Source organism: Rhinoraja longicauda, chromosome 9 (assembly GCF_053455715.1).
Source record: "Rhinoraja longicauda isolate Sanriku21f chromosome 9, sRhiLon1.1, whole genome shotgun sequence".
NCBI classification, from domain to species: Eukaryota; Metazoa; Chordata; class Chondrichthyes; order Rajiformes; family Arhynchobatidae; genus Rhinoraja; species Rhinoraja longicauda.
This window is the reverse complement of record NC_135961.1, coordinates 30516573-30538409: the sequence shown is the minus strand read 5'-3', so window position 1 is coordinate 30538409 and position 21837 is coordinate 30516573. Positions and strand designations below refer to the sequence as shown.

The following is a 21837-nucleotide window of genomic DNA, read 5'->3' as shown; positions in this document are numbered from 1 at the left end:
ATTCTCCCTCTGATATTAACCTGGAGGATCATTCTTTTGAAAGAATTGTTTCCAAAAATCAATGCTGAAGTTACTTTTTATTGGTCACTACTTGAGTCCTTTTGTTCTGTAGTTATTCAGTTAAAATTCTTAAGAACCCCTTTCAGTTTATGTGTGCCAATATCACTCACCTTTGCGATTAGATTGGATGGGCTGTAAGGAGTTAAGTACTGATTCCTTTATGGTGCTTGGGCTTCCATAAAAGAAAAGTAAGAATGAGGGTCTTGTGTTTATGTACCATATTTAGGGTTTTTTTCCTGCATGTAGAGTAGGAATTTATCCCAGGATGCTTTGCAGTGAGGTAGAGGGTATTTGGTGTAGAACACAGATACATGCAACGTTAATAATAGTGTGTAGTTAATAATAATAATAAACTTGTTAATAATAGTACCGTTCTTTTTAGTAGAAAGGAATAACAATAGAATAAACCTTTTTTTGTGATATGATCCAGCAATGTTTCCTCAAGACATCAAAACTGTAGCACAGCTGTTTCCCGAACAATTCTAGGTATTTAAAACCTAGACCTTGTTATCACCTACTTGCTAATATCTCCGCTTATCTTCCATCGCCTTCATCCTTCGTTATGTTCCTGCATTTTGTCTTTGCCTTGATTTCTTATTGACAGAAATAATTGCCTGATGGTCAGAGAACTAAGTCATTTGGTCCAATGCAGCTGCACTGTCTTTTAAAGAATTGACCGTTTGGCATCTTTCATTAAACCTGTATGTTTTCTTTTAACCATAAATGAAAACTGTTCTGTGTTCTTCTTGCACCAGTTATTCCACTGAAGCTTTCCACATCCAAGATGGCCTTTGCAATAAATTAAGCAAGTTCGAGCCACTTTCTCTTACATGATGCACTCTGCTTCCTGTATTCTAACGTGCATTATGTAATTAACCAATCCTCTGCTTGATGATTGATCATGGTCTTTGTAACTTTCTATAGTAATACAGTCAACATTTTTTTTTATTTTCCTGCTATCTTCCTGTTCTGGCCTTTTGTGCATTACTGATTTTAATCCTCCATGAAGAACAGTTTTGCCAACAGTTGCTTGATCCCAAACTGGAATTCCCTCACTAATTCTATCTTTAAGATCTTTAAGATCTTACTAAATTCTGTCTTTTTGACCAGATATTTGGCCATCTGATACGTGACTGTGTCAAAGTTTGTTCAGTAAAAGTACTGTGAAGTGACTTGTGATATTCAACCATGTAATTCCAGAGTTGTACTGTATATTGATAATGTTGTATTTGCAGCCTCTTAGCAATTTATGGACACACAAAAATCTTTTTTTTTCAATATATCTAACTGAAGTCTTGTGGAATCTCACTTAATCCAACTTCTTTGAGCATCTGAATCACTACTCCATTTAAACAACTTTCAGATTACAATCAGATTACAATTATAAAGTGCAGAAAAACCTTGTGTAAACTTCACTCTATTAGTATTTCCTCGGCAATATTAGTAAGTAATTTCACAGAAAATTAGGATCCATGCCTGGTATTGTTTTGCTGTGAACATTATGGGGTAGATATTTTTGGGTCCAGGCTGGAAGGTATTTTACTTATCAAAAATTATTTTGTTGACAACTCTTTAAGAGCAGCTGAATGGTGCTAATTTCCACAAAAACCAGATTGTGAAAGATATCAAAGAAAGGAAAAATGCCATTGATTGTGGATATCGCCCCTGATAAACAATATCTGGTATTGCCCTGATTTGGGAAGTATTTCCCACTGAATGTATCTACTCAATATTATTTGAGACTTGTATGCTTGTAAAACTTAGATGTGGTCAGTCCACGTAAATCAAAATTAAACCATTTTGTGCATTCGTCAGTATATTTTACTTCTCCCACTGAAGGACTTGATCATAAATATATAACTATTTTTTAATAGGAGCATTTGCAATACTGGAATAGGACTCTTTCCTGATCTGACGCACATCCACTCTATTGCATCCAGTTTTATTCTGTAAGTGTCCAACTTATCAGTATTATTTAAATAAATTTGATGGGGTAGTGGGTAGGGAAAAGGTGTTTGCTTTTATTATCCAGGTGAGAGACTTCAGATTGGTAAACAGTATATTTTTAACTTTTCTTTCTTGTCTTCTCATGCAATCCACAACCAAAGACTGTATGCAGTTGAGTATGTTGCAATCCATTTGCCGTGCTCAAACAATATACCTTATTGCCTCAAATGAGAAGTGTTCTTTGAAATGTCATTATATTCTTGCAATGCATTAGCTCTTCTTATGGCTGCTTTGAGTGAAATTGTCAATACTAAATGTAACCTTTGTGTTGAGGATGCAAGACTGCTGAAATTAAGCAGATTTATTTGCTTAAGCTTATTTTGCAGTCATAGAAAATTGTCTGTTAATATCCTGGCTGTATTAAGATTATGATTATCATATTGAACAAGGTGTGAGAAAATAATTTAGTTGCAATAGGTAAAAACTCTTCCAGTAGTTCATTTATCCCACAGGTCATGCTGACATGAGAAGTCAGCTGCAAATTATCTTTCCTCACATTCAGTATGAAATTTGCTTAATAGGGAATTGGCCATCTGAAATAAATCTAAAGTGAAAGGAAAGGAAAATCAACAAAAATGTCTAATCAATGGATAAATGATTAGAAACTGGTATCTTTACACCATTACCAAAAGCTAAAGTTACCCAAGGAAGATAATAAAAGCTCCAGATATATAAGACAGGTAAAGTGAGTTAAGACCTCAGTATGAGACAACTCTGTGCAGGGTCAAGGCAATGAAAGGAAGGGAGAGGTATTTGTGGAGAAACCCAGGGTAGGGCTCACGAGAGAATGATTATTGTTAGAAGAGAAACATTGATTGCCATTCCTACTTAACCTTAAACAGAAAAGCATACCCATTTCAGAGTTAGCTACAATTTGCATGTGGAGTGAAATATTCACTGGACCATGCAAACTATTCTTCCGAATCAAACTGCCGCACTCTGGAAAGATCCAAGGATCAGCTTCAGCATTCAAGAGACCTTGAAGTAACATTTCAGATGCCTTGATAGATTAGACATAGTTTACATAATAGTTTAACTAGTCTCAAAGGCCATTGTTCATTTTGTATAACTTTGCTTTCCAAAGACACTTGACTGAAGAATTAGAATGGACATTGCAGTCAAGAACTTAGTAGCATATATTTCCATGAAGGATGTCCACATGCAATTTAAAAAAATATATTGCACCAGATGCGGATTAAAAAACTTTAAGAGCCTGATCTTAATATTACCCTTTTACCTGCACTTGTATACCTTCCCCACAGAATTCTATCTGCAACATTAATTGTTATTGAGGCCCAAATTTTGCTAAGATTTTTGTAGTTTAGTTTACTTTAGAGATACAGCATGGAAACGGGCCCTTTGGCCCACCGAGTCTCCACGCCAACCATTGAACCCCGCACACTGGCACTATCCTACACACACAAGGGACCATTTACAATTTTTTTTATCAAAGCCACATTCACCTACAAACCTGTATGTCTTTGGAGTGTAGGAGGAAACTAGAGCATGTGGGGGAAACATGGAGAATGTACAAACTCCATACAGACAACACCCAGAGTCAGGATCAAACTCAGGTCTCTGGCGCTGTAAGGCAGCAACTCTACTGCCGCGCCACCTAAGCTGCAGCCTCATCCTGCAGCATCAATAATAATGTCTTTGAGCAAAGTAGGGCGGCACACTGGTGCAGCAGTAGAGCTGCTACCCGACAGTGTCAGAGACACAGGTTCGATCCTAACTACGGTGCTGTCTGTACAAAGTTTGTACATTCTCCTTGTGACCGCGTGGGCTTCCTCCGAGTGCTCCAGTTTCCACCCACATTCCCAAAATATGCAGATTTGTAGGTTAATTGGCTTCTGTAAATTGCCACAAATGTGTAGGATGCAAAACTGGGATAACAGAAGGAGTGCATGAGTGATAGATGGTCAGTATGGATTCGGCGGGCTAAAGGGCCTGTTTCCATGCTGTCTCACTAGACTAAACTATTGTAAAATCAAGAGGAATTTGATAGAATGCTGCATCATCTTGAAAGGCAGATGGTATAACCTTAACATGCTCAGCATTCTACATGGGGCAAGAACAAAGTTAATGAAGTCTTGCCTTAATGTTCTGTCATTCCAATGTCCCAGCATGTTGATTGTAGACAAGATAACCTTTACTGAATTGAAGCTCAAGATTTTTTTTGGAACAGTTTGAACAGTCACAAGCAGTACTGTAACTGAAACATTTGCTACTGAATGTTCTATTACTTATGTCTTAAGGTTGCTCGTTGCTGCACACTTCTTGATGAACCATAGTGCTGAGAAACTCTCTTCACTGATGCACGGACCTGGCTAATGGAGTCCTCCTTTCTTCTAACCAAAATAACCAAACTGAATTATTCTGATAAATAATTCAACATGAAGAATCACTTTTTAATAATTGAGGTGAACAGGAACTTTGACCAAACGACTCTTTATGAGTCTCCACACACTTGTTCCTATCTTCATGAATCAATCTCATGTATTAAATCATTCCCTTGAGGCTTTCTTAGTTTAGTGATACAGCATGAAAATAGGCCCTTCAGCCCATTGTGCCCACATCGACCATTGATCACCTGTTCACACTAGTTCTATGTTATCCAACTTTCTCACCCTTTTATACCCTTCCCCAGATCTGTGTCTCGACACAATCCTATCTCAGTGGTCTACGGACAATTCCTTCGTCTTCATGGCTTAGGCTTTGCTCTGACATGCACTGTCAAATGTGGGACCTTAAATAGACAGGTGTGTGCCTTTCCAAATCATGTCCAATCAATTTAATTTACCACTGGTGGACTCCAATCAAGTTGTAGAAACATCTCAAGGATAATCAATGGAAAAAGGATGAACCTAAGCTCAATTTTGAGTGTCATAGCAAAGGGTCTGAATACTTATGTAAATGTAATATTTCAGTTATTTCTTTTTAATTACTTTGCAAAAATTTCTAAACACCTGTTTTCACTTCTTCATTCTGGGATATTGTGTGTAGATTGATGATTTAAAAAAAAAGAATTTAATCCATTTTAAAATTAGGCTGCAATGTAACAAGATGTGGAAAAAGTGAAGGGGGCTGAATACTTTCTGAATGCACTGTATATATATATACACAGGATCAATAGTGAGGGGTAAAAGGACACAAAGTACTCACGTAACTCAGCAGATCAGGCGCCATCCCTGGAGAACATGGATAGGTGTATCCGTGTGTGTGTGTGTACAGTATATATGGTTTTGGAGGGGTGGGAGCAGTCAATGGTCCACCTTAGGAGGTAAGGTGTAGCATTTTTCTCAAGCATCTATTTTTGAGAGAATATTTGAAAGCACATTGAAATTGTAATTAGCAAACTGAACAAAGTATGTCATATACTTTCAGAAATATAAATCATCTCCAAGAAAAATCTCAAAGAACACACATTTTGGGCTTGATGTTCATATTTGCTTGTAAAATTGGGCCAAGCACAATATTCCTGCCAATATAACATTTGTGAAAATCTGCTCCAACTAGATTGAGACAGGGAACACTATATGCCGTAGAAAATATTCATACCAGCAGGTGATTCTGATGTTGCAATCTTTTAGGTGACTTTTAAGAGACACAACCAGAAATATTATTGTTGACATTTGCAGATTAATAACACATTGTTAATTGGCATCCCTCCACCTCCATTCCAGGGAAATATGTGACAACTTGCATCTTCTATCAATCCCAGAAAATGCATTTCAAGGAATGAACAATGAATCCTTAACACTGTAAGTATATTAACTTTTAGTCACAGAACTCACTACCTTTTCCACATGCAAAATTTAAGTTTCCAATATCAAGTGAATTCTTGGACAGAAATTATTTGAGGTTTAAATTACCTGAGGTAATGTAAATTTTACACATTTTCTAGAGCCTTGGCTCGGGAGTCCAGATTGTGAAAGTGACCTTGTAGTATTTTCATTTGCTAAGAGGTAGTTTAATTATTCTGATGTGAAAGATAAAGAAATTATAATTTTTTCCCAGCTTTGAAATAAGAAGTTTGGTTTATTGTCATGTGTGCCAAGCAACAGTGAAAAGCTTTTGTGCGTGCTAACCAGTCAGCAGAAAGACAATACATTATTACAATCGAGCCATCCACATTGTACAGATACATGATAAAGGGAATAACGTCTAGTGCAAGATAAAGTTCTGTAAGGTCCGATTAAAGATAGTCCGAGGGTCTCCAATTAGGTAGATAGTAGCTCAGGACTGCTCTCTAGTTGTTGATAGAATTGATCAGTTGTTGATAGAATTGATCAGTTGCCTGGTGCTGCCACCCCTTGCTCCCTTACAAAGATTAATCCAAAGTTCCGGAGTTACTCAACGGGTCAGTCAACATCTCTGGAGAAAATGAATGGGTGCCGCTTTAGGTCTGGACTCTTCTTCATACTGATTGTAGGGGGTGATTGAGGGGCGATTGTGAGGAAACTGGAAACAAGAAAAGATCAGGACAGAACAGTGTAAGAAAATAACTGCAGATGCTGGTACAAATCGAAGGTATTTATTCACAAAATGGTGGAGTAACTCAGCAGGTCAGGCAGCATCTCAGGAGAGAAGGAATGGGTGACGTTTCGGGTCGAGACCCTTCTTCAGGGCAGAACAGGATCAGCAACAGATGACCTCAGGCAGGGATGTTTCCTGATAGGCTAATTGTTGGTGAGGGATGGTGTGATCCCAAGAGGGATACATCATTGCGAACGGTGGTACTGTTTAACTGACTTTTAGTAGAGGAAGGGGAGAAAGAGCGAGGGGAGGGGTGAGGGTGGTGTTTGCAGACGTTACCTAAAATTAACGCTCATACCACAGTATTACAAAATATGAGGTGCAGTTTCTCTAATTTGCATGTGGCTTCTCTCTGGCAATGTCACCTATCCATTTTCCCCAGAGATGCTGCCTGACCCACTGATTTACTCCAGCATTTTTGTCTATCTTTGGTATAAACCAGTATCTGTAGTTCATTTTCATTACATTAGGATTAAGGATTAATACTAGTTCAATAATAATAATTTAATAATGATATTTTATTTTTGAAAAGGGACAATGTACATTAATTAACATTCAAACAAATGTAAATGTACTCGAATTAGCTGAGAGGCTAGTTTTCATCAATAGTCCCTTAGCCTGATGTTGTTAGGCCTCAGTGTTCGGCGTGGGCCTCCTGCCAGCCTCGGCCTTCGGCCCAGCTGCTGCTGCTGCCGCCGCCGCCGGGCTCAGCTGCCCTCCGCGCTCCACGTCCCAGCCGCCTCCCCCTCCGCTGCCGTCGCCACCTCCCACCGCACCGCCTTCTCCTCCATCTTCTTGAAGAGCGCCATGAAGCTGCCATCGTTGGCCAAGGCGTTCACCCCTTTGCTCTCCGCGCCGCTATCCCTGTCCTGTCGGCGTGTCGTAGTCCTGCACGGAGCCCAGTTTGAAGTTGGCCTTGAAGCCCGGCCGCGAGTGGAGAATGCAGGCTGGGGGGGGTTTTCCGAGCAGGCAGTCGATGAGGAGGCGGCGGTCTCCGGAGAACAGGGCAAGGGAGCAGCAGGGCAGCTAGCAGCAGCGGCTCCGGCACCTCTCACTATCAAAATAGTTATCCACCGAAGAACCTTCAGCAAAATCTATTCATTATAAAAACTTTTTTTTGTAGAACAATCGAAGAATCGATGCCACATTGCATAAGATTTAGAAAATTAACAAAAGGTAGATTTCAACACGTGCATAGGAAACAATAAATTAAATAGTTTAAAATAATTCAAACCCATTGATGAGGTTTTGCAAATATCTTACACTAATTCCCATGATGTCCATTCTCCACATTTCAAAATAACCAGAAAGAGTTGATAAGATAGCAGTTTTGTGATGATTCACATATTCCACGTTGTCCTGAATAATCCAAACATATGCACCCTGTCTATAGGTTTTCATTCAATTTTGAATTTAACTAAACAGATGATTTGCTCTAATAACTTTGTCTTTGCAGGAAGCTGTATAAAAATGGATTTGAAGATGTGCAGAGCCATGCATTCAATGCAACAAAGCTGGATAAGTTGTATGATTTGTTTGCTACTTGTTATTGTGCAATATTGTTCTGATTTTAGTTATACATGAAATATTTTTAAATACTATTTAAAATAATTAATATCAAAAACAGTACTCCATTTAGTTTATTGCATACATTTACGATTTCATTTTGGCGTCTTTGAAGGACAGTACAGAAAAACAAAGCCTTAAACCAGAGAGTATTTTAAAGTCACAAGATAACCCCAAGGTTGTTAATCAAAGATAACTATAGTGCAAAAAGCAAGTGATATACATTACATTCCAGCACAGAATTTTTCTGAATCCATTCTATTACAAGTAAAAATCAATCTGCGATAGTTCTCACTGTATTTTGAGTTTGAATAAGATTGATGGCATGATTTGAGAGTATACTGGTGTCGAGTTACCGATTTATCAGTTGAAACAATGCAGATAAAAATATCCAGTGTCTTGCAATCAGTAAATGTTTAGAAAGGGTTATGATTAGCTTGTGAAGAACAAGCATTGAACTTACGAAATTTCCAAAATAGAACTAGCCTCAGCTAATATTATTATCCAGTGAATGTTACAAAATTATAACTAGAGGTTGCAGGTGAAGATTCTACCATGCACTGTGAAGTTCTTACTTATAAGTGGGTTTTCAATATCAAACAGTATTATTAAAAATGCATTTCCAATTTTACTTAACTTATTCTACAAAAAAATACTCCCACAAATGGAGCCTAGTATTTGAGGGAAAAGCAGCTTTATCACAGTGGTTGTGCAAACTGACTGAACCCACCACTTCCATCAAGATCAACTGGCACTAGTTCTGGCCCAACAACATGAACATTGAAACAATGAACCACATGGATTCTTTAGGCTATTTTATTTGTAAAGGCACATCTACATTTCAAAGAAAAAATAAATTATTTGTGCTTGCAGTTTCAAATGATTTCCTGCACTTCAACAAGCACTCATCTTCCTTACATGAAAAGCAACTTCAAAGACACCCTGGATTAATTCATGCAGATTGTCCTCCCTCAATTTATAGCCAGTGACACCAGTTGTTAAGCATGTAAATGAAAACAACTAATATATTTTGGAAAATAACTCCCACTCTTAGATTGTCAGTGCTGTTCAGAAACTTGTTAACAGAGGGGAAGAAGCTGTTCTCTTTCACATGGGAAAAGCAGGTTCATTTATTCGATTTCAATGCTCTCTTTACTTCAGTTCAGTTTACTTTAGAGTAGAAACAGGTCCTTCGGCCCACCGAGTCCACGGCAACCACCAATCATTCTATACACTAACACCATCCTACACACGAGGGACAATTTACAATCTTGTCAATTAACCTACAAACCCACATATCTTTGGCGTATGGGGGGAAGCTAGAGCACCCGGAGAAAACCCAGGCAGTCACAAGAACGTACAAACTCCTGGTCTCTGGTGCTGTAAGGCAGAAACTCTACCGTTGTGTCACTGCGCCACCCCCAATGTGATATCTGACACCTTGTGACATCAGAAGTAGGGGAAAAGATGGAATCTGTTTTGAAGTGATAACAGGCCCCTTAATAATAAAAAGATTGGGCAGATTCAACGTGGGCTGTCAGAAAGTTTTCACTTTGTAACCAGCAGAACAGATAATGTGAATCAATTAATGGGGTCTATTTGAACTTGCAGAATACCTGGGATACCAAGACATTATAAAATTAATGCTCGTGGTAATAGAGGTTAATAAACTGAAAAAATAGGTTATTTTTGGTTTGGATATCTAGGGTCAGTGGGCTGTCACAGGGATTTGTACTGCGCTCCCAACTGTGCACAAAATATAAGAATGATTTTGATCAGGGGATCAAGTATAACATGTCCAAGTTAACGTTGGTAAAAATGTAGATTGTCCGTAGTGTGTAGGATTGTGTTAGTGTATGGGTGAACGCTGGTCAGCACGGACTCGGTAGGCTGAATGGCCTGTTTCCGCGCTATATCTCTAAAGTCAAAATTTCAAGAGGGTTTGATTACACAAAATATATGGAGTCCTGATGACACTGAATCTGGCATATGGTGTGCCGATCTGCCCTCTGTACCTAAGGAAGCTTTGCAATAGTGCAATAGAGATTGATTCCTGGAGTATGTCCTGCGAATCCTCCCTGAACACAAGGCTCTGGTGGTGTTGACCATAAAACCAAAGTTGCCTTCACAGGCAGCTTATTGCCTGTTATGCACACATTTGTGATTGCCAGCTGAAACACAACAGGTGTTTTGTATGTTGCGTGAACTACCATATTCATCTCCAGAAGACTTGCACCAAACTGGTACAGGAGCCCTGCAATGTCATTGCTGAAGAATGTCTAGGCCAACTTCTTTTACTATCAATAAACTTGCAGTGTGGATTCCGGAAGTACATGATAAGCAGTTCTTATTCTTACTATTTTTCTGATAAACTGCACAAGGCATCATGACCTATTTTTAAATGGGCATTGGTCCAAAAACATTTGCAAGGGCAAATTCACATTGAAATAATGGGATTAATTTGTGTTCATGGACATAAAATCTAGTCATGTGAAATTTGGCTTTACCTTGGACTTATAATCAATGCAAAGTGATTTTTTTCCCCCTAAAAAATGAAAGTAACTGGAACACTGGAATTGGTCACTCAAACCAGCTCTCATATTCTTCAAGCTCGTAGCTGATCTGATGTTGTCTTTAACCACCTTCTTGCCTATTCCCATTTGCATTACCTAACAGCCTTGAATATATCTAATGACTGTGGTTATCAGAAAAGAATGGTTATCATGGTTATCAGTAGAGAAATCCTAAGAGCCACAGAGCTTCGAGTGAGGAAACCCCTTCTCATTCATAGAACATAGAACAGTACAGTACAGTAACAGGCCCATTACAATTAGCCTGAAGATGGGTCCATAATCAAAATGACCCACTGAGATACTCCAACATTTTGTGTCTATCTCAAGGATAACATATGCCTTCTTTACCATGATTCCTATCTTATATTACCGAACAATTCCCCCAGTTTTAGATTCCTCACGATTAAAGGCATCCACTGAGCAGACATCCTGTCGACCCCCCCTCAAAACCTTTCTTGTTTCAGTGAGATCACTGCTCATTCTTTAGTGGAAAGCAGCACCGTTACAAATTGGACTGGGATCCCCAAGCATCTTCATTTTTATCTGCTTTACCCAACTCGACTGACGTTCAGTGTGTTTTGCCAATCTACAGCATGCAAAGCTACACTATAAATTATAAGTGATATTCTGAGAATGTCTATTTGTTGGTTTGGCTGGAGTCATCTTGGGGATCATCTTGTGCTACTGCCTGACCTTCTGCAGACACCAATTTATTTTCTGTTACATTTGTGGTTGGCTCAACAGGCTTGCAAGCAATAAATATAACCACCAAAAGGATAAAACTCAAGACTCTTTCTTTCACATATAATCACTGTACGCTGCTGGCAACAGGGTAGACTAACTACAATGACCCTCTGCATATTTTAACTTACTTAAAATAAATGGAATAATGGTTCCATTAAAAGAAACAAAACCCCACCTGGTTCACCGATGTCCTTCTCGGTTGGAAATATGACACTCTTGCATGGTCTGGCCTGTGTGTGACTCAAGCCACACAGAAATATGGTTAATTCTTGAGAAGAATGTACGTCCTCCCCGTGAACAGATGGGTTTTCTCTAGATCTTCAGTTTCCTCCGACACTCCAAAGGTTTGTAGGTTAATTGGCTTGGTATAAATATAAATGGTCCCTAGTGTATGTGTAGGATAGTGTGCGGGTTGATGCGGACTCGAAGGCCCGAAGGGCCTGTTCCCACGCTGTATCTCCAAACTAAACTAAACTAAAACCTCCACAATAAACTACCAAGCCATTGTTCACAGGGCAATTTGGAATAAATAATAAATATGTTATATTTGACACCAAAATTCATGTTGGGGATTGAATATACTGTTACACCAAAGTTGTGAACGGTAGGTTCAGTCTCAGGTGATTAACAGGGAGAGGGGGCTATGGCTGAGGAATATATTATGTCATCAGGTGAAGAAAATAACATCTATCTACCCAATGTGTAACTGGGAAAACATGCACAATCAATGCAGAATGCTGGACAAGCCCACTGGGGATTTAGTGTCTATATCTGGTGGATGGTGTGAGTTACAAATATGGCTGGTGTGGGTAAATTTGGTAATGGAGATGTTCTCTTCAAGTGAGGTGGAGGAACCGTATTGAGGGAGAATGGAAATTTAATTTACAGGTAGTTTAGAAATCAGGAAACAGGCCCTTTAACCCACAAAGTCCGCGCCGACCAGTGATCACCCATACACCAGTTCTATCCTACACATTAGAGACAATTTACAGAATCCAATAGACCTACAAACCTGCACGTCTTTGGAATGTGGGAGGATTGATTGATTGATTGATCACACGTGACACGTCACAGTGAAATTCTTTGTTTTGCAAAACTTACACGACGTATGCAAAGAGTCTGAAGAAGTTTCTCGACACAAAACATCACACATTGCTCTCCAGAGATGCTGCCTGTCTCGCTGAGTTACTCCAGAATTTTGTGTCTGCCTTCGTATGCAAACAGTCGCCACAGAAAGGGCACCGACAAAGTTACAACGTATTCATGAAAGTCCCCAATGGTCCCTTTTTATTCTCAGCGGCCCCCTTACATGAGTTCCTCTTTGCTCTCAGCGCCCCCCCCCCCCCCCCCCCCCCCCCACGCCGGGTCCCTCCTTGCTCTCAGCGGCCTCGTCTGATCTCAGGCACCCACCGCGGTCCCGTCCGACCTCCAGCACCCACCACAGGCAACCAGAGAAAACCCACGCAGTAATGGGGAGAACATACAGATTCCGTACAGACAGTGCCCATAGGCAGGATCGAACCCGGGTCACTGATGTTGTAAGTTAGCAACTCTACCATTGCACACTGTGCCCCCCCCCCAAAAAAAAAGTCTGGACATCAACATGGTTAACATGGTTAAATGTTAAGAACAGGAAATGTTCTATTTCCCATAATTAATTGCTGTTAAGTAGTCAGAATATGTTGGAAATGGTTAGCAAGGACCTTATCTATGCTGTGAAGATGCATCGCCCTAACCCCTTCCACAATTCTTAACAGGTATTCATGATCTGCAGAACGTTTCCAGATATTTCTGCTTTATTTCCAACAATTGCATTATTTCACATTTTATGTTAATGTCTGTGTTAAACATGGACCTTTACTTAAAAAAAAGGAAGTAAGAAAGTACACACATTTTATCAAGACAAATGTATCTATTGAAAAATATTTATTGCTTTCCTGAGAATTATGTATGTGTTATGCATTTTTCAAAGGCAGATGAAGAAAATTACTGTATGACATATATTTCTTTATTTTCTTGAAGATTTGACATTGTCTTAATCATGTTAATTTTTTCCAGGGAACTTAATGATAATAACAACCTAAGAATTATACACAACGATGCTTTCAAGGGAGCCATTGGACCAGATGTATTGTAAGTTATAACAAGTTTTCATTATATTTGGATTAATTTTGAACATATTTGACTATATCAATTAAATTTTTAAATGCCTTTTGTAAAGTAAATTACACAGAAACTGCAAATTAATATTTTTGAACTTAAGCAGTAGTTAATTTTAACACTACATAATTATTTGTATATTTGATTGTCTCCTTTGTCCATGCTTCTCTTGATTGAGAAAACAATTAGCAGTTGAATCTGTAGGGAGGAACTGCAGATGCTGGTTTACACCAAAGAGAGACAATAAATGCTGAAATAACTCAGCAGGTCAGGCAGCATCTCTGGAAAAAAGCAATAGGTGATGTTTCGGTTCGGAACCTTTCTTCAGACTGGAGCAGTCTGAATTACTCCAGCATTTTGTGACTATCTTTAGCAATTTCATCTGTTAGAATTATGTATATTTACTTTTTGCCATAAATGTCTTCTGCATTTGCATGTTGCAGCACAGAACTCACAAATATGCTGGAGGTCAGATGTTGGTCTAATACATCTTTTGCTCTTCCACCTGCCTCGTCAATGGCAGAGTATGGATGTATAACTGCAGTAGTCCCATATTATTAAATAATTGCCAAAAAACTGCAAGGAGAAGCTGGAGACAGAGGCAGCAAAATAATGCCCATTAGATTAGGTTTATTTTAAACAGTTCTGGGGCCCAGTGAAGCATCTAATCTATTTTGTTGCTACAGAGATGTTTCCTCAACAGCACTTGAGTATCTTCCATCTAATGGGGTAGAGTTCATTCAAAAACTTACTGCACGCTTTACGTACTCACTGAAACGATTCCCATCACTGGAAAAGTTTGTTAATTTGATAGAAGCAAATTTGACGTACCCCAGCCACTGCTGCGCCTTCAAAAACTGGGAGAAATCGAATGGGTAAGTTGTTGTATATTTTTACTTTCTCAACCCCTGTCCCACATCAATGCATCTGTTGTGCAACTTAAGGTGATAAATAATCAACTATCTTTCAGAGAAGCTAAACCAGCATCTGCAGTTCCTTCCTCCACTATCTTTCAGGGAAAGTAGATGTAAAGTAAAACATTTATCAGATCAGTAGTGCCATGAATGCCACTGGTCCGGTTATGCTGATTTCACAAAATCAGGTTTTCATTGGCTCTGAATACTCTTTCCCTACCCTTCAAACCTTTCTCTTTTCAGTTGTTCTTTCCAAAAAGAAGTGACCAATAATACAGTGCTATGGATTGTAGAGACATTTTAATCCGGGATGCTATAAATTTAACTGAGCCATTAGAAAAGTAACATATTCCCTCAGCCACGCATCTTACTCTCCATCAGCCAATCGACAGAAAGTAAACTGTCGAGGTACATGCCATGGTTGTTTGACTAGGCCCTGTTCCATTTCCTAACAAGTGGAATAGATTAGAATTAACTTTATTTAACAACTTGATCAGAGCTTCTAAAAAGGCCATGTACACCAATAGAGTGCATTTCCTCCAACGAGCGTATCTGTAATCTCTTCAAACAACTACTATCTGATATTTAGCTTAGTTTAGTTCAGTTTATTTTAGAGATACAGCATGGAAACAGGCCTTTTGGCCCACCGAGTCCAAGCCGACAAGTGATCCCTGTATACTAACACTATCCTACACACTAGGGACAATTAAAAACTTTGCCGAAGCCAATTAACCTACAAAGCTGTACGTCTTTGGAGTGTGGGAGGAAACTGGAGCGCCAAGGGAAAACCCCCGCGGTTACGGGAAAGAACGTACAAAATCCGTACAGACAGCACCCATAGTTAGGATCGAACCCGGGTCTCTGGCGCTGTAAGGCAGCAACTCTACCGCTGTGCAAATGTGCTGCCCCATATGTTATGTGGTTTCTTGTTTTGAACTATGCATCAGATGCTTCTAATTATTATCTAGGTAGCTCAATATGTGTTTATTTATAATTAGTAAATGCATATTTTTTGTAGCACGTGACTAACTTGGATCTAATTGCCAAGATATCAGTATGAAATAGGGTCCCGACCCGAAAAGTGCCTGTCCATGTTCTCGAGTTGTTTTGTACTATTCAAGGGGGAGACACTTAAGGTCTTGTTAACCTCCAAGGTAATCTAATTAAGATCAGGGAAGAATTTCAGTTTTTAACTTTCAAAAGGAAGTTCTCATCTACCATTCTTAGAACATGAACATTGAGTCGTCCATAATAGGAAAGAGTCATTAAGCAAAGATAATGCTTTATTTTAGCTCTTCCTCTTTTATCCTGTTACATAAAGTTTTGTTGTGTATCCTAAACAATTAATTCTTGACCAATCCCTAGATATTTCCAGCTTTTAGGTGGTAAACAGACGACTCATATATACTGTGACAAAATCAAATACAAATCCAAGTCCATAATTTAATCTCACCTAATGAGTCAGTAGTGCTTTAATATTCACTTCCTTGCCTAGAATTAGCGACAGAAAGATTGACTAAAATTCATATTGTACCTCGTACATCATTCTCCACAAAATGTTCACATGTGGAGATTGGAGTTTGGATTTAGACGAGTGGATTTGGCTGCAATCCTGCTGGACAACTTGCCAACATTGTAAAGGCCCATGCAGGAGGGTTGAATAATGTTACAAAGCATATCTGGAACAGAACCATATCTGTCAGGAGCCTGATAACAACTGCTGAGAATTTGATAGTGAGAAAAAAAACCATGCTGAATATAGTTGATTGTTACTTTCCCTTCAGACAGAATTCCATACCTATACTTTTATACAACTTTTCGAAGTCTTGTGAAGCTCAAACAAGAAAAGTAACCACAGATCAGGACTACATCACCAGCTATGAACAGAATAAAATATAGTAAGTATTGTTCTAAACACAAAATTGGACTACTATTATTTAATTGGACTACTTTGCCAACAAATGATGTTCTTTCTAGGTTTAGGTTTAGGTTTATTCTTGTCATGTGCGCCAAGGTACAGTGAAAAGCTTTGTTTTCCAATCCAATCAGACAATACTACATATATATACAATCAGATTCAATTCCAATCCTATCAGATAAAACTATATTTAAATGCAATCAAGCCAAACTCAAATACAATGGGTAGAGCAAAGAGAAAGACAGTATAGAAGGCCAAAGAATATTATATAATATATATAACATCCTTTCTTATTTATTTGCCTCACACTCAAGTAATATAGATTGGAATACACTATGTATAGGCTACTATGTGTAGCAAATGCTTCAGCAATGTTGCCACGACTGTACCTTCAATTTTTCTTTCACAGTCAATTTCAGGCAAGATTTGCATTCAGCAACCCTTCATATTTTGACTTCTGCATGGTAACTAATATCAAGAATATCAGATGACACACACTATTTTTATATTTGCAAATTGCATACCCTACTTGTAAAAGTGAAAAACTCCCATGAGCCGTAGATTAATTTAGAGAATTGAATAGAGGTGGTAGGACACGTGAAAAAACACCAGATATGACTGGGCATTATTCAAAGCACCAAATATGGAAAACATACAAGCCATTTCCAGGATACTGATGGGTGTGGACAACAAAATGGGTTCCAAAAATACATGCCTCCATTGTTGTGGAGCATGAAGGATTCTGGCATCAAACTGGTACATGGCTTTCAGAGCCCAGAGTTAATTATTTTCATTGCCATTAGCACCAGTTTGGACTCAATCATGATGGTGAATCTGATGGCCAGTGTTGCAGCTTCCAAAGCTGCATAAGCAACATCTGCCCTCAATAACGTGTAACAGCAGAACCTCAGATTCAATAGACAATAGACAACCTTCTTTCAAGCTCAGCTTACTGCCCTTGTATCTGACTTGAGTGTCCAAAGTATATTGCTAGATACCACAGTGGTGCCACAATCATCCTCCAACTATTGACTTAGACTGCCAAAGAATAACAATGACCACCCAGATTTTGAAACAACAGTTTATTGTTGGTCCATTAAGCCCAGAGCTCCAACTGTGCAACAGTGCGATGACATTTGGTTTGAAATATTTTTGTGCCACTTTTACCTCTGCAAGTCGATACTGTAATAGTCAGTGACAGAGGGAATGAAAAAGAAGGAACCGTTAGCAAATCAGAAATTAGGATTTACGTCACTGCTGTTGCACTATTGTGCCATCTGGCTCGATCTAAATAGAAATGAGCTGCCTAAGTTGTTTCCCTCCCTCATCCTCCTCCTCCTTCTTAGATTTTGCTGTTGCTTATTGTATAGCTGGTGCAAGGACTGTTCCCACACAGTGCTGAGTTGCAACAGTGTGCATCAGATGCTGATGAATGCTGGCACCTGCTCTGTCAAATATTGCTGGGCTTCAACAGACATCCATGCAATGGATGCACTGTTTCAGCCAATGTCGGTGGTCTACTATATCACATTTCACATTGATACCACACATGAGCTGAGACAGGATTAAGTTGTGTGATGTCGTATTATTCAAAGATGTAATCTTCATATCATTGTAAACATCTGATCAGCAGCCCTTCCTGTAGTGAAATATGGCTTTAAGGTCTAACTTATCCGGTTCATATGTACATCAGCCATGAGAAAAGAGTTGAAATTGGTGGCTGGGAATTGAGGGATGAAAGATAAAGCATCCAGGCTTCGTAGTATTTAGCTGAAGGAATGGAAGTGTAAAGTTTCTTCTAGGGTGGCTTAGTAATATTCTTGTGACCTAAAGTGAAATTATTTTGGATAATCACCCAATCTGTGTTAAATTCTTTTTTATGCATTCAAGAGATGTGGGCTTTACCGGCTGAGCCAGCATTTAATGTGCTTTTCTAATTGCCCTTCAGGGGGTGGTCATGAGATGCATTCTTGAACCACTATAGTCCTAGAGTGTGGGTATACCCAGAATGGTGTGAGGGAAGGGCTTCCAAGATTTTGATCCAGTGACCCTGAAGGCACAGTGATATATTTCCAAGTCATGATGATGTGTGGCTTGGAAGGCAACTTCCTTATTAAGGTGATCCTAGGCTTTGTTGCCCATCTTTCTAGCTGGTTGAGGTCGTGGGTTTGGAAGGTGTTGTCGAATGAGTCTTGTTGAGTCGCTGCAGTGCATCTTGTACATGGTATAAACTGCTCCTACTGTGCTTCAGTGGTGGAGTGAATGGTTTTGGAAGGGATGCATATCACATGGACGTCAAGTTTGAGTGTTGTTGAAACTGCACTCATCTAGACAAGTGGAGTGTGTTCCATCACACTCCTGACTTGAGTCTTATGGGTGGACAGGCTTTGGGGAGTTAGGAGGTGATATTGAGAGTTGGGATTCAGTGATAATGCCATTGAATGACAGAGATTGATAGATGTTTTTTCTCTTGTTGAATATCATTATTGCCCGACACTTGTATGCAATGAATGTTACTGGTCACCTATCAGCCCAGGTCTAGATATTATCCAGGTCTTGCTGCATTTGGATGTAGACTGCTTCACTATCTGAGAAGTCGCAAATTGTGCTGAATATTGAGCTATCATCAGCAAACATCCCTACTACTGACATCTTTGAAGGAAGGTCATTAATCTAAAAGCTGTAGGTGGTTGGAGCTAGGGCTATGCCCTGATGAACTCCTGTGGCTAAGATAATTGACCTCCAACCACCACCATCTTCCTTTGTGCTTAGTATAATTCTAACTGGTAGAGGGAATTTCCCTGATTCCAGTTTAGCCAGAATTCCTTGAAGCCATACACATACATGAGTTACGTTGATGTCAACAGCAGTTCCTCTCCTTTCACCTCTGGCATAGAGCTCATTTGTTCATTTTTGAACCAAGGTTGTAATCAGGTCAGGCACCGAGTTACTTCAGTGGAACCTGAACTGAGCTTCTGTGAGCAGGCTGTTACTGAACAAGAGCTAGAATGGCCTATAATTCAGTACCAGAAATGATCCATGCAATGGGAGCATTGTTTCAGCAAGCATCAGTGGTCTCTTATATCACATTTCTCATTGCTAAGGGTTACTCTTGCAGAGGATCCAATGGAGAATAGCAATGTCACAGTGTCGAGGAGAGGATGTTTTTTCTTTGGTTAGTACAGCTAGATAAACTTTAATCTGTAGCTGAAGAGAAGCACCATTTAAAAAGCAGCTAGAATTTAATTGCTTGACGCCAGCATTTGAGACATGCGGCTTTTAATGTTACTCCAATTTTTCCTGGATCTATTTTAAAAATGGTTGAGAACTACAAAAAAAAATCATTACCTTTATACAGCTAAACATCAAAACAGATAAATATTTGGCTTTACTTTATTTCCAACACTATATTACACACACAGTAATATTGGCACCCTATGTGATTAGATAAACTTTAACACATGAATAAAGATGGATACAATTTAAAGGGATGTAAAGAACCATACAAGTGTGGAATTGTACAGAGGATGACTTGAATAAGTAAACGAACAGCCACAGAAGCCAATGAATGACAAAAGCATTGCTCCAGTTTTGTGGAGTTGAGAGCCATATTTGAAAGAACATATAATCTGTTATTGTTTATAGTGTGATCAATTCCTTCACTGCACGGTGAGTAAAAAGTTAAATATTCCTTTTACAGTACGATGGAGGAAGCTCCTCATGTCCCTCCGAAACTAGTGCTCTGTAATTCAATGAAGTGTTGATATGGAACTGCAGAATGCGTATGTTTTACTATAACTTTACCTTCCAGAATTTAAATAAAGTTCATTTAATAATGAACCTTTATTTGCTTACAGTTTTGGGGATGACTATTCTCCTGATCCACCATCACAGCATCTGGGTCAGCAAAGCGTGCAAAATGTGTCTGCTGGAATGAAGAAATACCCTTCCTCACAGAATTCATTGCATTCTCCAGACAATAATCTTGATAATGAATATGAACATTTAGAAGATATTTATGAAAACACAGTGTTTTTTGATTATGGATTTTGTCATGCCAAGGTAGACCTTATTTGTACTCCAGAACCAGATGCCTTCAATCCATGTGAGGACATAATGGGATATAATGTTCTCAGAGTTCTGATATGGTTCATCAACATCCTTGCTATTTTGGGTAACTTTGTCGTTTTTATTGTTTTGGTGGCAAGTCAGAATAAGCTCACAGTCCCACGGTTCCTCATGTGCAATCTTGCTTTTGCGGACCTTTGTATGGGTCTCTATTTGCTACTCATTGCCTCTGTTGATTTGAGCACCAAGAGTCAATACTACAACTATGCAATAGAGTGGCAGACTGGTGCAGGATGTGCTAGTGCTGGTTTCTTCACTGTTTTTGCAAGTGAGCTCTCTGTGTATACACTAATGGTGATCACCTTTGAAAGGTGGCATACAATTACCCATGCCATGCAATTAGACAGAAAGATACGTTTGAGACATGCTGTTGCACTCATGGTTGGAGGCTGGGTATTCTCTCTTGTCGTAGCAACACTGCCACTTGTAGGAATTAGCAATTATATGAAAGTTAGCATTTGTTTGCCAATGGATATAGAAACTCCAGTATCCCAGGGTTATGTTATATTTCTGTTGGCATTGAATGTTATAGCCTTTATTATCATTTGTGTATGTTATATTAAAATATATTTAGCTGTGAAAAATCCTGACTTTGTTTCTAAAAATAGTGACACAAAGATCGCCAAACGAATGGCCATACTAATCTTTACAGACTTTGTGTGTATGGCTCCTATATCATTTTTTGCTATTTCAGCAGCTTTTAAGTCTCCACTTATTACAGTTACTAATGCTAAAATTCTGCTGGTATTGTTTTACCCACTGAACTCTTGTGCTAATCCATTTCTTTATGCAATCTTTACAAAAGCATTCAGAAGGGATTTCTTCATTTTGTTGAGTAAGTTTGGCTATTGTGAAATACAGGCACAAATTTATAAAACAGACAATTCAAACTCAAGGAGTGGCACCAAAGAAAGTTTAGGTGCAGTTGTCAAGCTGGCAACATTTCATGACAAGGATTTACCAGTCAACACAACTGATAAATATCCTCACAAAGAATGCTGACACATTTCAGTTTAGTCTTTACTGCAGGAGGTGCCATCTCTGTGGTCCACATCCACAGGTCTCAGCAGCAATGCATTACCTCTCCTGGGTGTCCATTTTGGCAAATGTGAGCCCAAGACATAAATGTTGGTACACTAGTGAAGGGCTCCAAAACTGATGCAGCAAAACCGAGGAAGGAACCCTGGTTGATTTTTCAGTTCCAAGCCCAGGAGACATTGCCACATGG

The 21837-nt window shown here is 39.0% G+C and overlaps 1 protein-coding gene across 1 annotated transcript in view; it reads left to right on the top strand.

Moving 5' to 3' along the window:
* LOC144596951 (lutropin-choriogonadotropic hormone receptor-like) overlaps positions 1 to 21611 on the top strand; it is a 50838-nt gene extending 29227 nt beyond the window's left edge. The window contains exons 5-11 of the mRNA XM_078405849.1: positions 1935 to 2009; positions 5754 to 5831; positions 8063 to 8131; positions 13548 to 13622; positions 14336 to 14524; positions 16348 to 16461; positions 20339 to 21611. Coding sequence (XP_078261975.1) covers positions 1935 to 2009; positions 5754 to 5831; positions 8063 to 8131; positions 13548 to 13622; positions 14336 to 14524; positions 16348 to 16461; positions 20339 to 21611 — 1873 coding nt within the window. The remainder of the gene's footprint in view (positions 1 to 1934; positions 2010 to 5753; positions 5832 to 8062; positions 8132 to 13547; positions 13623 to 14335; positions 14525 to 16347; positions 16462 to 20338) is intronic.
* Positions 21612 to 21837: the final 226 nt, after the last annotated feature.